Genomic DNA, 16,270 nt, shown 5'->3' on the forward strand with positions numbered 1-16,270 from the left:
CCCGGGCAGAGAGCAGGAAGGAGAGCGGGGCACAGGAGCGGCGGCAGCTCCAGGCCCGGCAAGGACGCGCCAAGGGCACCCGCGGTCCCCGGGGAACGGAACGCGGCACGGCCATGGCCTCCAAGCCGCTGTCCCGCTTCTGGGAGTGGGGTAGGAACATCATCTGCGTGGGGCGAAACTACGCCAAGCACGCCCAGGAGATGGGGAGCGCGCTGCCCCGGGAGCCCCTCTTCTTCCTCAAGCCTTCCTCGGCCTATGTGCGCGAAGGTTCGCCCATCCTGCGGCCCTACTACTGCAGCAACCTGCACCACGAAGTGGAGCTGGGGGTGGTGATCGGGAAGAGAGCCCAGGCCGTGTCCCAGGAGGCCGCCATGGAGCACGTGGCGGGCTATGCCCTCTGCTTGGACATAACGGCCAGGGACACGCAGGAGGAGTGCAAAAAGAAGGGTCTGCCCTGGACCTTGGCCAAGGGCTTCAGTTCATCGTGCCCGATCAGTGACTTTGTGCCCAAGGAGAAGATCCCAGACCCTCACAAGCTGAAGATCTGGCTCAAGGTGAACGGAAAGCTGAGGCAGGAGGGGGAGACCTCCTCGATGATCTTCTCCATCCCTTATCTGATCAGCTACATCAGCGAAATAGTCACCCTGGAAGAAGGAGACTTGATTCTGACAGGGTCTCCTGAAGGAGTTGGGTCTGTGGAGGCCAACGATGAGATAGAGGCTGGGATAAGCGACATCCTCTCCATGCGGTTTAAGGTGGCGCAGCAGATACGTAGATCCTAACCGGGAACTGGGCTGGGACTATCTGCATAGGAAGAATCACACAGAATCACAGAATATTAGGGATTGGAAGGGACCTTGAAAGATCAGCTAGTCCAATCCCCCTGCTGGAGCAGGAACATCTAGATGAGGTTAAGAGGAACATCTGATCATCAAAGAGACACACAAGCTGTCCTGGTTGTTACACATTTACATGGGCCAAGCGTCTAATGGACTGTCACGCATCAATGACATGTAACCCATGAGATCGAAAGGCATTTGACTAAAACAGCGCCGTTTCCATGGAGGCTCCGGCCTCCTCTGAAGCTGTGAACCTGGAGTCCAACGCAGCTGGGGGGTGGTTAATACCCAAACTGTACCTGAGAACTGTTGGAGTTGGTGCACAGGGCAGCTCGGGGAGAGCAGGGCTGGCTGGCACCATGTGTGCTCTGCTGTTCTGCTGGGACTTTGAGATTAGCCAGTGTATTGCCTTAAAAAAAACGCAACAAAAACATTAAAATGGTGATGTAGGAGCTAAAGCTCACCCATGCCATGTAAAAATCAAAGATGTATGTGTAACAGTAAATCCAGAATTACCGCTTCAGAAAGAATGTCTCTCCTTGGGGTATCCTACAATGAAAAGTTGTTTGCTTTTTAGATTAGTTTCACGATTCCTCCGTGCATTTTTCAAATGCACAAATTAAATGAGGGTTGCTTTCCCTCCCACTCCAAGGGGCGTAATGCAGCAGGAAGTGTGACAGATGCCTGGCAGACTTTTTTTTTTTCCCTAAACTGAGCTTTAAATGTGCTTCTAAAAGTAAAATAATATAAAATATCTAGAATAAAGAAGCTTATTGGTAAAGATCACCAGTAAACTTGTCTTTACTCTTATTGATTTAATACATTTTTAATAAAAATCTAACTGCAACAATTACCATGACTTAACACAATGCAGTGCAACAGTTGGAGTTTTTAAATATTTCCAGCTGTTAAAAATTCATGCTGTGCAACTTTTCCTGTTTCCAAACTCCAGCTGATCGAGCGCTCTCTACCAGTTTGCATGACAGTGAGTTCTCTTTCAATTTGATGGAGTGACAAAGTTGTAAAATCTAATTAGAAAAACGCTCCCCACACAAACATCAAAACTTAGAATTTTCAAAGGTTGCACAGAACTGTCTGATTTCTAACAAACCCAGATGGTTTGGGTTTTTTTTTAACATACATGCAAACACCAAAGTTAAATGCGTCAGTTCATTAGAGCCAGATCTTAACAACCACTTGGTTTTTAAAAGTGCATTTGCAAAGTTGTGCAGAGAAAATTACTGTAGCCCAAAGACAAGCACCTCAGTGAAAGAGCAGCATGGTCAAGGGTACTGCAAATCACATGCTAAAAAGAAAGCAGAATGTGTTGCAGAAGGAAAATAGACATTTTTCTATCAGCCTCTCCAGCTGTGTGTACCTGTAGCATGGCACCACATACCCATACGCCACCTGCGCTGGTACTAATCCTGCAAACATTCCAGTTCACTGTGTTTTGACTTAAGACAAAGCAAATTTAAAAGTTCTTTGTGTTATGAGGTCTAAATGGTGTGGACAAAATTCAGATTTCATCTAAAGGGAGCCAAAGGAACTGAGGCCAACAGAGACAAACATCTTCCCACTGCTTGAAACAGCCCAACTCCTGATGTGCTCAGGAGGTGAGAACTGGGAGATGCAGCAAATGCAGCTGCAGGGGAAGCAAAGGACAGAAACAGGTTAAAAATAGGGGAAAATACATAGAGAAAGGAAAAATGTACATACCTGGGTTCTTTATGTTCAGCTAATGGCTATCTTGGGGAAGAAGAGTCTGTCCCTCTCTGCCACTTACAGTCGTAGCTTGATTGATTGGTTGTCAGAGGTTCCTGGTAATTGATTACTCTGTTCTAATAAGACTTGGTCTGCCCTACAGAGAAACAGCTCTGCAAACAGCAGCTATCGCCAAGCAGTTTCTCTGCAGTTGCCGGAAGTTCCGTGTTTGGACGCACTAAAATGCACCACAAGCCCAGACAGTGTTTCAAAGTGGGTCTTTATTTTTCAAACTAAAACAGAAGTAGAATTGAAGTAGCAAGGCAGTAAAAAGCACAGAAGCTCAACAGATCCGTCATGTACTATTTGCTATTTCTGATTTAAAATATATTCTAAACTGAGCAAAGAACACTTCCATCCCCCTTGTACTGGGAGCAGAGCTAACTTTTCTTAGCTTGAGGCCCTATTACACTTTTTAAAATACAATCACCTGAAAAAGATCAAACCAGCCTACTTACAGGGCTTAGTAATGCATATTCCTTCTTTACCATCAGAACATGCTCAGCAAAATACAGTGAGAACATCATTCTACCTCCAATAATGCAGTGAGGAAATGGTCTTTTTCCTGGCTGTTCTCAAGCCATATGGTGTAATCTCTTATTTCCAGTGTCTTTTCCCAGCAAGCTTTGACTGGCCTCTACAGGGTCTACCGGTTTGCAGGAGAGGACATTCACTTTGAGTCCACTTCTCCAGCTGGGTGATAAAGTAACCTGCAAAAATAATTAAAGGTCTTTGGTTTTACTGCTGTATAGCACTTCGAAATACATTATTTTCTGTTATCACACAGCATGTTTACTTGATAGATTTGGTTATAGATATTTTACAGTATTTTACATGAGTACACACATTTTATGCTATATAACTGGCACAACTGAACTGAAACCCTTTAATTTTGTCCTGGAAATAGAGGCAGAGGGTGGGGGAGCTGGGAGAGTAAGAATGGTTTTGCTAAGAAGGGCAAGTTCAAAAAAACGAGTCAGTTTAGAGTGGTCCTAGACCAGGCAGTTCTGTGACAAAGGAATCCAGCCCAGTATACAGCATGCAAGCAAAAAAAAGTAAATAATACTGCAAATAACAGCAGATATTTCAACAATTGTTCCAGGTGCGTGAATCTAATATTGTTGCTTTAAGAAGAACTGCAGATTTTAGACATACCTAATGACATTCTTTCCAAAAATACAGGTAACTAAGAAATACACTTTAGGTAACCGCATATACCATACAGCCTGTTACATATTTTGGCTGGGCCTTATTCTTGCAAGCAGATAGTGTTAACTTTATTAATTATTAACATACAGCCATAGAAGTCAATGGTTAAATCATGTGTATGTACTTCTGAAATATCAGCTCCTTAACCAGTACTAGCTAAGAGCAGATTGTGTCTTTCATGGTTTGCCTGAAAGAAGCCTGCAGGTACATCCCCTAATGTTGAAATTATGACAAAGTCTATTCATTGGAATACTCAGAATATGTATGAAAAGTATTCTTTATTTTTAAAAGTTCAGCAGAACTGACATGGAATTTTCCAATACTAAATACACTACCAAATGGGTAACAGCCACTGTTTTAAATTAACATTAATACTAACTTTAAAATAAATCTTGCTTCGTTCCAAAAGAAGTTGCCATTTCAACGCAGTTTTCTTGTCTTCTGTTAGCATGAGGAACTCGTGGACCTGGATATAACATGACAGAACAGAGCATGTCTTCAGCATATAGTTACAACAGCATTTCCACAGCAAAATCACAATGAAAAGAGCATCTTATGCATTTTTTAATAAATTTCTAAGCTGTATTTTCCCTCTTTTAACATAGTATTTGGTGTAATATATGTGCCAAGACAATCAGGCTAATCAGAATAAATTGCAGGGTGTTTGAGAATCAAAATTAGGGAATTCCAACCATGCTCTCAGAAAAGTGTAAATGAATTAAAATGAAGTGGTGTTCTGAATAGAGCATTCACTCTTACATTTAACATGTTTCTTCTTCTTAGCAGCTGCTGACTTCTAACTTTTGACTTGTGAAAAAGCCAAGTGTGTGTGTATCCATATTCACATGCAATTTTTTTAACTGGTGCACACACACACGAAGAGCATTTACATCTATTTGTAATTTCCATCAGGCTTCACAGCTCAGATCAAATAAGAATAACCTAATTAATTTCTACTTACTGTGCAGCCTAATGTTTCCTCAGCTATGCAGTCAGACAGGTAGCAGGAATAAAGGGTGCCCGTGTGATCTGTCACATCAACCAGTATGTCAAAGCTTGGAAAAGTTGACTTGGAACCCGGAGAGATGTCACTGCAGAAGGTACACGTGTTTGACACCTCGTTCACCAGAAAACGGCAAATTGAACTGAAACATAAGAAGATAACGAATGCATATGCGCAATTCCTCCTTGTTTGAAACTGTTTTCTAGACAGATTTCCCAAGATACGTTCCCCTCTTAAAAAACTTAATCTTCTAAACTCTTAAGTCTGTTCGAGACAAAATAGCCTTTTCCATCTTGGCTCCTCTAGCACAAGAAAGAGCAAGTCCTTCACCAAGCCACTGTCTCTCTCTTGCTCCTTCTGGAAATCTACACGACAAATAATTCACATGGCGTCTTCCAGAGGAGTTCTATTTCTTGTCCTGAACTGGACTATAATATTGTTCTGTCTAATTTGGGTGAAGGGAAGAAGGATAAGCACTTTTTAATACTAATTTTAAACAGGCAGTTGCTTACCATCTGTTGCGAATAATTTTAGATGCATTGTCGTCAATGTCCAGTGTAGAAATGTAGCCATAAATAATTCCATAGATTGGATCAAGTTTCCCATCACTCTGTAAAGCTTTTTCTTTCAGCTGTTCCACAGTATAAACATCAACTATGGTCTCCACTAGAAGTTCAAAAGACATGTTAACTGTGTTCGAGAAAGAAACAACGCAGAAGAGCAACAACAAAAGAGGATCTTAATGTAATAAAAAGGAGAGGATTTGATCTAAAGCACCAGGAAAGCCCCTCACACTTTCCTTTTGAAGCAGGCTTGTCATTTGGGGCCAAAAAAATAAAACAAAAGGGAAGTCAAATGAGGAAAATCTCTAATAGTTAATCTCGGTATCCCCCAAAATGAGGTTTTTAACAAAACTTTCCATTTTTGTACTTACTCAAGACAGAACATGCCAGAGAGGCTGCAAGTTGGCAGAGTTACCACCCCTGAAGGTCGATAAGTGACGTTCTAAGGGACAGCCCCAGCAACAGCAGTCGAGACTGAAAATTACTACAGCATCAATTCAATAAAATCAAAGGGTTTGGATCCATGCTTACAGTTAATGGGTTCTTTTGACTGCTCCTCCATTTTATCAAGCAAAGCTCCTGACTTCACACTCTCTTTTATGAAGCTGAAGAGAGCATTTGCTTCTGCTGTTTCTTAAAAACATATTTTTTTAAGTTATTAATAGATGTAGCATGTAAAAGTAATGGCATAATTATATTTTACAACTTTTTATTCTGGTAGCACCAATACATTTTCTCTTGGAATTAGCCAAGAGATGCTTTTCTCTTTTTTCCACTTTTAACTGTTAGTCCTACATGGAATATATGAAGGCTGCTTGGATAAAATTAAAAAAAATAAACTAGAGAGAAAAAGATGGAAGCCAAAAGCATTGGTCACTACATAACAGACAAGAAGCCGGGAGCTTTCTGTGGCAACTGGGCAGAAGAAATCAGACCTCCAGTGGATTCTTTTGTGCATTCTGGTTCATAATGGTTACTAATGGTGAAGCAATACTTCAAAAGCTCTTACCTGGATTAGTTGTAATGATGGTTTTTGATATCACAGTTGCAGTCATACAGTTCCTAAATTTGTCAAAATTTATTCTCACATCTGATGCAAATATTACTGTGCACAAAAAAAGCACACCTGTTACTGTAGAATAAGTATGACCTTAAGCACTACGGTAAAAACATAAAAACCAGGTTATTATACCTGTTTCTCGTGGGATCCAACTCTGTGCAAGCTGGATAGATTCATTATCCCAACTAAATAAAAAGAAGTTGTTGTATCAAAACATTTTTGAAACAGCACACAAACTGTTTAGTACTAAACTACTAAATAATATAGTTGTCATTAAATTGGTCAAAGGGGACACAACTCCTTTGTTACATGCATATGCAAATGAAATGCCATGTATATCCACAGGCATCTAGTTTGCAGCCAGCCAGGATGCTTTCTGTACAGTCTAATACATTCCTATTTAATCCCATGCCAAATGGGAGAAAATAAGGAGCTGTTAGATTGTTCAAAATTATTCAATGCAGAATATACCTGGCAAATGTATGTATTTCAGAGCTGCGACAAAAGTGATTTCTAACTAAAGCAAGTTACAGTTACAATAACTGCTTATCAGCAGAGCCTGTTCTGTGGAAACAAGCTGATTGTTCACATCACTGGGCCAGATGTTCAACCACTTTCCAACACCAGAATCCTTGTGAGTGAGGGCAGCGGCATCCCTCAAAAATGGTAATTCGATGCTTAGGTCCCTTGACAAGATCTCATTCAGTTCCTCGTAAGCTTGGGTGGCAAGAATACTGACAAGGCACAGTTCTATTCTGGTGTTGTTTTTTTTCTTAATCTTTGGAAAAATATTTAAGATATTGGCATTTCATCTGGCATTACTCAGCCAGCTCTTTGCTTCTGAAATATCTTCACTGCAACGCTGTTGCTCAAGGATTTCCCAAATTTTTGCCCGTGGCTCCGTTAAAGTGCAAAATGCCCAATTTTTAGGGTGCCCACAGGAACTCCATCTAGTCCCTGCTCCTGCCGACTCCTGAAGCATCCAGACAGCTCTGCATAAACACAACTGTTGGAGGTGCTGCTGCAAATTAACATGGTGACAGCTCAGGGGCTGGAAAATTACATACCACAGATGTTTCTTAGTGTTCATGTGCATCCATTAATTGCATTAAATACTACACTGATTGAAGATACGGTTCCTAACTCAGGCAGGGAGCTCAATGCTCTATCTTGCTTTCTATCTAGGGAGCAAAAGTCATTTCAACCAAAGCCAGCAAACCCAGACCAAGCGAATACCCACAGACTCTTGCACATACATAAACCACGAGTTTATCAAACAAACTATGGGCAAAATGGAAAGGTTTCTGTGTAAGCAAATCACTATCTGCATGCATAAGTAGTATAGACTTAGTCGTGTTTGTAAATGGGATACAGTTTGAAAGTATGGCCAAAGTAGCATCAAAATGTTTCTGTGCTGTTTTAAATGTTTAGAAACTGTTTCAACCTATTTCCATTCCATTTGATAATTCTGCTTGGCTTTAAAAATGAAGCATGCTCCTCTTTTTTCCCAAATAGTTTGTGAAACCAATGTACTGCCTTTGCAACTGTTTTTAAATGCCATTTCCTGAATCAATTCAAATTTTGACATTAAAAAATATGTAACTATTTGGAACTAAGCTTCATTTTGCCATTCATGAGCTAACAGTCTGTCAGCAAGTCATAAAACTAGACAATACACAAGGTCACTCCAATGAATCTCTTCTTTAAGCCTCTGTTCAACGTACATTGCTGCCTCATCATTGCCGCCACCAAAATAACAGGACACTTTAAAAGACAGTGTTATAACAGTATGTGTTATCATTAATTTATTTACCTACTCTTGTATTAATGTGTATATTTTAGTGAATTAGAAAACATTTACCATACTATTGGAAAAGACATCTCTGTTTCGTCATACAGCTTTACTTCACACCTCTGACCTTTTCTTTTGTCTGAAGTCACAAAATACTTTGGCTCCCCAACCTTTAAGAAGAAAGAGAAGCAGTCACTTTTCCTCTGCTAAGTGTTTAGGAGAATAGAAATGATAACCTAGAAAATAAAAGAGTTTAAGGGAAAAAAAAACCCACATCCTGTAGACCTCCAAAAAACCCATGTACACCACTAAAAGTTTAACAACAATAATTTTACTTCAAGGGACACATTTGGTTTTATAAAAATCTGAAGAATTTGCAGTTTACCTATTTTCAAGCTTTCGACTGCTTGCACATGCATGATTTCAAAATGACAACTGCTGTAGGACATTTCCACTCCCCTAATTTCCACCCCGTATTTTTGATGAGAATCTCCAGTAACTAGTATGGTTATTTGGTTTTTGTAAGTCAGCTGAAGTGACTGCCAACCTAAACAAACAAAACCAGCAATTCCTGCCCACTATGTGTCCCAAAATTGATATTCACACTTAAGTCATTGGAGTCACTGATGGTACAGTAGAAAAACACCACTCTGTTGTGGCCCCTTAACTTACTGACATCACAGCTGCAAGCACATTAAGGATTCTTCCCTCGAGGCTTTGTCCATTTGCAACGATATCACCCAGTGAATAATAGTCCTGAGGGTCCTTGACAGGCAGATGCAACAGAGAAAGTAGTTTGGTGTCCATTTCATAACATGAAGATGTTTTGACCACTGAATGATTTTCACTGAGCAATAATTTGTAGCAACTAGGTAATATGCACAAAACAAATCACATCAATCAACATGTCACTCATCAGTATATTAACAGTGTAAAATTTTCATTCAATTCACATGAGAATATAACTGCTGATTTATTCCTTTATTGTTTTCCTTAAAAATAAGGAAAAAATGGAATTTATTTGTTCTAAAATTATTTTTTGCTACAAAGCTTAGAGATGGTCAGTAAGCAAGAACATAAAACTTTTAACTTGCCAATTTAATGTGAATATATGCAATATTCTTATGACTGCGATATAATTAAAAGTATTAGAATACGTCCAAGTAGGAAAGAAACCCTAATTAAAGAATTGGTGTATTTATCTAACATCTACATCTTAGATATCCAAGATAAGTTAAAACATATCTAAATTACGACTTGCAATATTAGCTAGTTTCATATACCAGTTCAAACTGTTGCGATTTTAGAGAATACACTGAAAGACAATATATATACATTGCACCATACAAAAGGAATGACAATGCCTTATCAAATAAGTAACAAATAGCCTTACAGTGTATTAAAATACCTTCCAGATAAACATGTAATGTGAATGGATTTTGCTAAAGATATACTATATGTAAAAAGGGTGTGTCTGGTAAAACACTTCAGGAAAATCAAATCTGTTTCAAATAATTTTACTAGACTTTACTCAAAGAATGAATACTCTGTTTGTTTACAAAGAGCATTATTACTTTATGACGAAACTCCAAAGGCTATATACTGAGAAAGATATTACAATTCCTCCTTGTTTGAAGGAGGAAGGTGCAGCTACAGCAGAAGTCTGACCCCAAATCCTTCCCCTGGGTTGCATTCTGCTGCAACCAGCTGGCAACTAAAGTATTAACTTGGATCATTCTGGAAAGAACTACCAGTCTACACTTCAGATTTACCTAGGAGTTACAGGGTTGAATTTTTCTTCTCTTTCCGCTTCCTTTGACTGAACTAAAGGATTTTCAATTGTAACTAAAATAAAACATTGATAAGTAATGTTAGAAAACTGAATCTAGGTGCATACAAAGAGAGGTGCCTTTTTAAAATGGTTGTTTCCAAGGCCGAGATGGAAAAGAAACATTTTCATACTAAAAGCCATGTCTTTCCAGACTGCTCATGTTATAGCCAAATAGCCTCAGGAGTCCTCAAGACATTGAATGGAAACAAAATGACAGCGAGTTCCTGTTGGGTACTCCTCATATTCACAAGTTTTATTCAAACACTCTGCTATAGCAACCATGGGCAGCGAAGTCTATCAACCGAACACGATCAAAGCACAGACCCTAAATAAATACAAGATTTTTGTTTTGCTCTTATGAACAATCATAGTAGTACATAACTAAACAAAGACAAACACCAAACTATAATACTTCACAGGGTTTATTTTTCATCATTTATAAGAACCGAATATAGGAACTTAGATCAATTAGCTATAGATAAGTCCTGGGTGGCTGCATTTAGTGAATTTGTATCTGGTCTTTTGTTGACATATTTACTGGTTTTGAATTAAAATCATTGAAATCTTATTCCTTTCCTCTTTATACTTAGCATAACTGAACAATTTGTTTCCAATTAGGCTGTTTTCTGAGTCCCCAGAGAAAAACATAACAAAACCACAAACACATAACAGTGATTTACTGGAAAAAAACAAAACCAAAAACCTATATTCAAACAGAAATATGTTAAGAATAAACTCCAACTTACCACAATCACCAACTCTAAAGCTTTCTGAAAGTGATCTAATATATTCTTCTCTGCCCCAAGAATTTACATTTATAAAATAAGTCGGTGAATCACGAATAGTAAAGCTGAAGGTGTATCTTTCGGACCCAATGTCTGCAGAAATGAACAGCACTATTATAATTCATTAGCACAGCTTGATTTCAATCTAGAATATATGTATAAAAACTATGGTTTCAAGGCTTTCATGGATTTTTGCCATGAATTTACTCCCCGCGATCTGGTGGGTGCCACTAGAGGTCAGCAGATTGCTCAGGAAACACGTTGTGTTGATGGGGGACCTGCACCATCCATCCCCTCACACATCACTGAACCTACAGATCGCATGAGAGAGAAATTAAAGAACCGGATGATGCTACATTCAGAGCATGGGCAAGTACAGAAAAAGTGATAACACATGGAGCAACTCTATGATTGTACATACTAGCCCAAATTTTGGAGTGGGTAGGCTGGTTTTAGGTGGTTGTGCCCATGCACAAGACCATGGTGGTGACATCCAAGGCTGCAGATCACAGGCAGTATCACTGTCCAGATAGTACCAAGGGGTTTAACTGAATAAAACAATGCGTTTCCGGCTCTATGGAAAGTTCATGATCAAGAGGATATCGATCTTGGAAACACTGCACTCCCTTTTCTCTTTCAGCTAATTAGCGAAGCTTTCCATGGATCATACAGCCTTATGCAAGACATGATTTTTAAACTGCCAGTGAAAACTGTACAGTGATCTGTGAATAGTGAGTATAATGTGACTGTAGTTCCGTGGAGGCACAAATGCAAACACCACATTTTCAGACTATGTAGAATTTTTTCTGCTGACAACGATTAATTCCTTCTAAAAACCCACCACTAGAGCAGCTCAGTGTGACGACAACAACAACAGAACCGCAGAGTGGAGACTCCTCTGAACAGCATCCACCTCATCCCTAAGCTGTAGATGTATTACTTCAATTTCCAACTAATGCTCTATTACAATGTATTATTCCCATTTTTTCTTTAGGAGTATATGATAAGATGAAGCAGGTGCTACTCAGACCAGAAAACACTTGTTTCACTCAAGACATCTCTTTAACATTTCTGTTTTGGGAGAGAATGAATATGAAGGCACCAGATCAATTCTAGCAGTATTTGTGTAATAGTGGGTTCATACTGATACCATCTCCTTCACACCCTGAAACTCCATCATGGAGCTTTTCCCAAAAAAACTGTAACTGATAAGGTGTAGCCAAACTAATGCTGCCCTTTCATCTTGGTTGTCAAGCACACACAATTATTTTTATGCACTTTTATTCTACACATTTTACACTACAAAGTCTGTTTGTCATTTAAATATCGATTTCAGTCATATATGCCAAATTATACCATATAAGAAAACGAAGTAAACACAGTTAAAAAGGACTGTACTTTTTCTGTCTGGAAAGCTTCTGACATCTGTTTTCCCAATAACCACACCGATTACACTCTAAAAAACAAAAAGATTATAGAATACAAGTATTAAACACAGATGTATGTGATGAATTAGATTTCATGGACTTGTACTCTACTGATGATAATAAACATATTTCTGACTGGTAATCATTTTAATCTATTTATTCCACAGTACCATATGAACTAAGGACTAAAACATAAACACACAATTTTACTTTAAGAAAAAGAGTGACTAATAAAAATATTCGAAGAAATACATCTGTTTCTGTTTGTGAAGACAATGGGAGGACAAAAGTTCATCCCAAACATTCCCAATTTTGGCTGTTGCACAGCAATCTCTCCTCAGGTAGGCAGCAATATTGTCATTTCACGCTCTCTGCACAGGTCTCGGATCTCCTTAATGCACTATGAAAAGTCTGGACAGGATTTATTTTACAGTTAGGTGTCCAAGGTTTCCTCTGCTGTCAGCACCGAGATACACACCCGTACATGCACGGAGAGGGTCATTTATCCTGTCCTCATCTAAGCAACATTCATTTCTACACCTGCCTCTTTCTGCTGTCTCTCAGCCAACTACAGCGACAGCTTAGGCAGCGAACTTTTTTGATGATTCAAAACAAAATCAATCCTTTCCTGCTTTGCTAAACTGTTATTATGCAAGAGCATGCCAGTCTCAATTATCAAACAGAACTACTAGAACAAAAGTTATACATACAAAATATGTATGTTAATAATATATAGCTATGTAGTGGTGGTGTTTATTTTTTTGAGAAAAGCTCCTCCTCAGTGTGAGAGAACAGAGATTGCAGCGCTAGCTTGGGAATTTAAGAGGTAAGCAATGAAAGTTGGTGGTGTAAAAAGGACTGAAAGGAGAGACGGATATCGCAATGGTCCTTCCAAACACGGAACGTGCCACTTCACATGGGCACGCACTTGCAGTAGTGCCCGACTTTCTCTCCTGTTCCCAATTTAATGTGAATCACTAGATGGAGCAAGGTAACTGTCTTATCCTATAGCAATGGAAATGAACTCATTAAGAGGATGTGTGTGGAATATCCTAGTTCTTCCAGTCTAGCAGAATGCTTTCTCTCTCTCCACATGTAGTAATTTAGATTAGGATCTTTTAAATATATTTTTAAACTTATTTTCCTAAAGCCAAACATTTCAATTGTATCAGAGTGCAACACAGCCTGTCTCTCACCACCAGTCAGAAGAACTGGCATTTAGGATGACTCTTCCATGAATTAATCTGCTGTAAATATGCAGTTTCCAAAAGAGCCCTTCCCATATTCACCTCTTGTGTCAGCACTCAGCCTGTACAGCAACCCAGCAGAGGAAGTGATTTGGCTGGAAACTATTGGGGGGGGGGGGGGGGATTAGGGAGAAAGAGGGTAGGAAAAACTTCCAAAGATCATTCCCTTGATCAGCTTATTGTGCAACTCCACAAGCACTGGTTTCACCAAAGGAAGCGCATAATACTGCCTATTCTAGCAGCCCATTGCTTAATGCTGCTCAACCAAAACCTGAGACTACAGCATGAATTTATTGCAAGTTTCTTAGACTTGCATCTACTTCACTTTTAAAAAATAAAATGCTATGTAAAAAAATATATGATGTTGAATGACGCATGTTCAATGGTTTTCAAGTTCCAAACACATACTTACTGTTCTACCATAAGATAGTGAATTACATTTTTATAAAAATACTTTCTTTACTATATATTGCTAATTGCAATACTCAAGATTAGTTTTATTTGTAAAGCTTTTAGCTGAGTTAGTGGATCACTGTATTTGGGAGTAACTGTGAATGCCAGATTAAATTTGCTTTGCTGGAGACCAGGAGTTTATAAAAAGCTGGAAAGAATATACAATACTGCTGTGAGGGCATATAAAACTCCCTCTCCTAGGTCACCACTTTTCTGTGTTTTCTCTTTCATTTCTTTAAAGTAAAAGAGGAAAAAAAAAAAAAAAAGGGGTCTAAATTGTGCCTCTCCCAAATAAAAAGCTATGGGAACAGGAAAACTCCTTGTTGTTTTCCCTCTCTTCACAGGCATCAGCACTTCCATGGGGCACACAGCTCTGTAGAGGCACATCTGCTTTCAGCTGGAGAGACGGGGCTGCAACACCGCGCACGGCACAGCTGGCGGGCTGAGACACCGCACACAGCACAGCTGGCAGGGTGGCCACATGCAAACGCTGCTTCTCGGTTTTGTTCTCCAGCTCCCAGCAGCACCCAACGCTCAGAAGACACGTTACAGCTGGTGGGCTGCACAGTGAAGGGTGGAAATACTGCAACAGAGAAGAATGGAGCCTTTTCCCTCCCTTATTAAAACATCCCCTGGGGAGAAAAAAATGAAAAGCTGTGGCGTCCCCCCAACCTCCTTTTTTTAATTCAATCATCTGAAACTAAAAAGAGAAAAATACTGAGTTTTACAGCACAGTCCTGTTCAGTTGTTACTCCAGTGACGATGGTCCTCACATCAGGACATCAAAAAAACTTAATGCTCAAACATCTATATGAACCTACAAACTAGAAAGCTTTGCTATTCGTTAAGTTTACTTTGTGGTTCATCTTACTCCCCTGTGCTCCCACGAGCAAAATTCTTAGCTCCTCATAAACTGACAATGGCAAAACCTGCTTTTTGTTCTAAAGAAACAGAAACAATCCTATCTGACATGTAACGGTGAGATTTTTATCTAGTTAAAACACAATACCACTCAACAAAGGTTTTGTTTGAATAATTCGGGACTCTTATTCATCTCTGAGGGACTGAGCACACAAGATGGCAGGATTGGGCCCTACGTTCATAGCTTTTGGTGAAAGACTGTTGTAGGTTACAGAGGTATTGTGGCTGCATAATGCTGACTCTGTATGTCTTTACTAATTGAGCATCCATTTAAAACATCACAAAGGAGCCTCTGAGACTTTCAGACATTGAATTGTCCAGTCAATATCTATAGTTGTGGTATCTACGTACTATGGACAACAGCAGCATCAATTTTCATTTTGCTTGTTTATACACAAAGAAGGTAAGGTACTTTATATCTAACAATTAGAGTAATGCTATTAGTATCTAAATACATGTCAATTACATAATTTTGCAGTAATATAATACAGTCCTATACAATTTCATTTGAGAACAAAAGTACTATGTCTATGAGACTTACAGGACGAGCAAGATTTGGATGCAGATCTGAAAGTGCAACAAAGTCCCGTGTTGAAGCAGAATAAGCCATTCTTTATCTGTAACTTGAGAAAACTAATTTATATTTTTTTTTAAAAAAATCTAAACAAATCACTTGAAACTATTCATAGTGAGAATAACAAGCAATTTTTTAACACAGGTGTTTTAACATAAATAGCATCTGTCTTCAATAAAAACCTCTTCAAGCCATCTGAAGTAGACAATACTTAATTGTTTGTATTTGGCAATGTAAGTTATGAACATGACTATGGCTACTCTACCTACGTTTCTCAAATAAAGGCCTGTAACTTTTATTTATTTATTCAGCACTAAATGACTCCATGAGCACCAGCCTCTGAAAAATATTTACCCTCCTTCTCCTGTCTGGGAAATCCAACTGAATTTAATGAGGCAGTTTGTATATAAAAAGGCCATTTACATGTGAAGAAAGAAATGCGCTGGGTTGCAAACCACCTTAATTGAGGTTTTTGACTTAATATTAAACTACCTGGAAATGTGAGTTCCTTGCTTTCTCAAAGTTTGAAATTTATTAAAATAATTTTTTAAAAAATCTGTTATTTTCAGGCTGCCAACATAGCATTACTGCCCATTCCTCTGAGTCCTGCTTATTGCTGCCAGAGTTGGGCCATGGCCATTTTGTTACCCACCTGAATGCCTCTTATTACTTCATGGGTACCCTCAGAGACATCATTGATAAATAGTTGTCAGACTATTTTTCCATAAAAGGAACCCTCAAGTTGTCCAAATCTTAATAACCTTGAATATGAGAAAACTGCTGACATTTTTCAGACTTTACA

The 16,270-nt window shown here is 39.0% G+C and overlaps 2 protein-coding genes across 2 annotated transcripts; one reads left to right on the forward strand and one right to left on the reverse strand.

Moving 5' to 3' along the window:
* The first annotated feature begins 103 nt into the window (after positions 1-103).
* Positions 104-1,599, forward strand: FAHD1 (fumarylacetoacetate hydrolase domain containing 1). Its single transcript, XM_080353728.1, has one exon. It carries the CDS (start codon positions 114-116, stop codon positions 780-782), a length of 669 nt encoding a protein of 222 aa, XP_080209854.1. The 5' UTR covers positions 104-113; the 3' UTR covers positions 783-1,599.
* Positions 1,600-3,178: 1,579 nt separating this feature from the next.
* Positions 3,179-15,504, reverse strand: MEIOB (meiosis specific with OB-fold; the record flags this gene model as incomplete). Its single annotated transcript, XM_080353954.1, has 13 exons — positions 3,179-3,313; positions 4,192-4,278; positions 4,774-4,957; positions 5,328-5,481; positions 5,910-6,011; positions 6,388-6,483; positions 6,571-6,623; positions 8,300-8,400; positions 8,903-9,098; positions 10,003-10,075; positions 10,808-10,939; positions 12,245-12,302; positions 15,436-15,504. The coding sequence occupies 13 exons, from the start codon at positions 15,502-15,504 to the stop codon at positions 3,179-3,181; spliced, it is 1,440 nt and encodes a 479-aa protein (XP_080210080.1).
* Positions 15,505-16,270: the final 766 nt, after the last annotated feature.

Source organism: Nesoenas mayeri (assembly GCF_963082525.1).
Source record: "Nesoenas mayeri genome assembly, chromosome: 15".
Classification (NCBI taxonomy): domain Eukaryota; kingdom Metazoa; phylum Chordata; class Aves; order Columbiformes; family Columbidae; genus Nesoenas; species Nesoenas mayeri.

What these genes read in the sequence shown, in the direction of transcription:
- FAHD1 (XM_080353728.1), top strand. Translation starts at nt 114, where the DNA reads ATGGCCTCCAAGCCGCTGTCCCGCTTCTGGGAGTGGGGTAGGAACATC.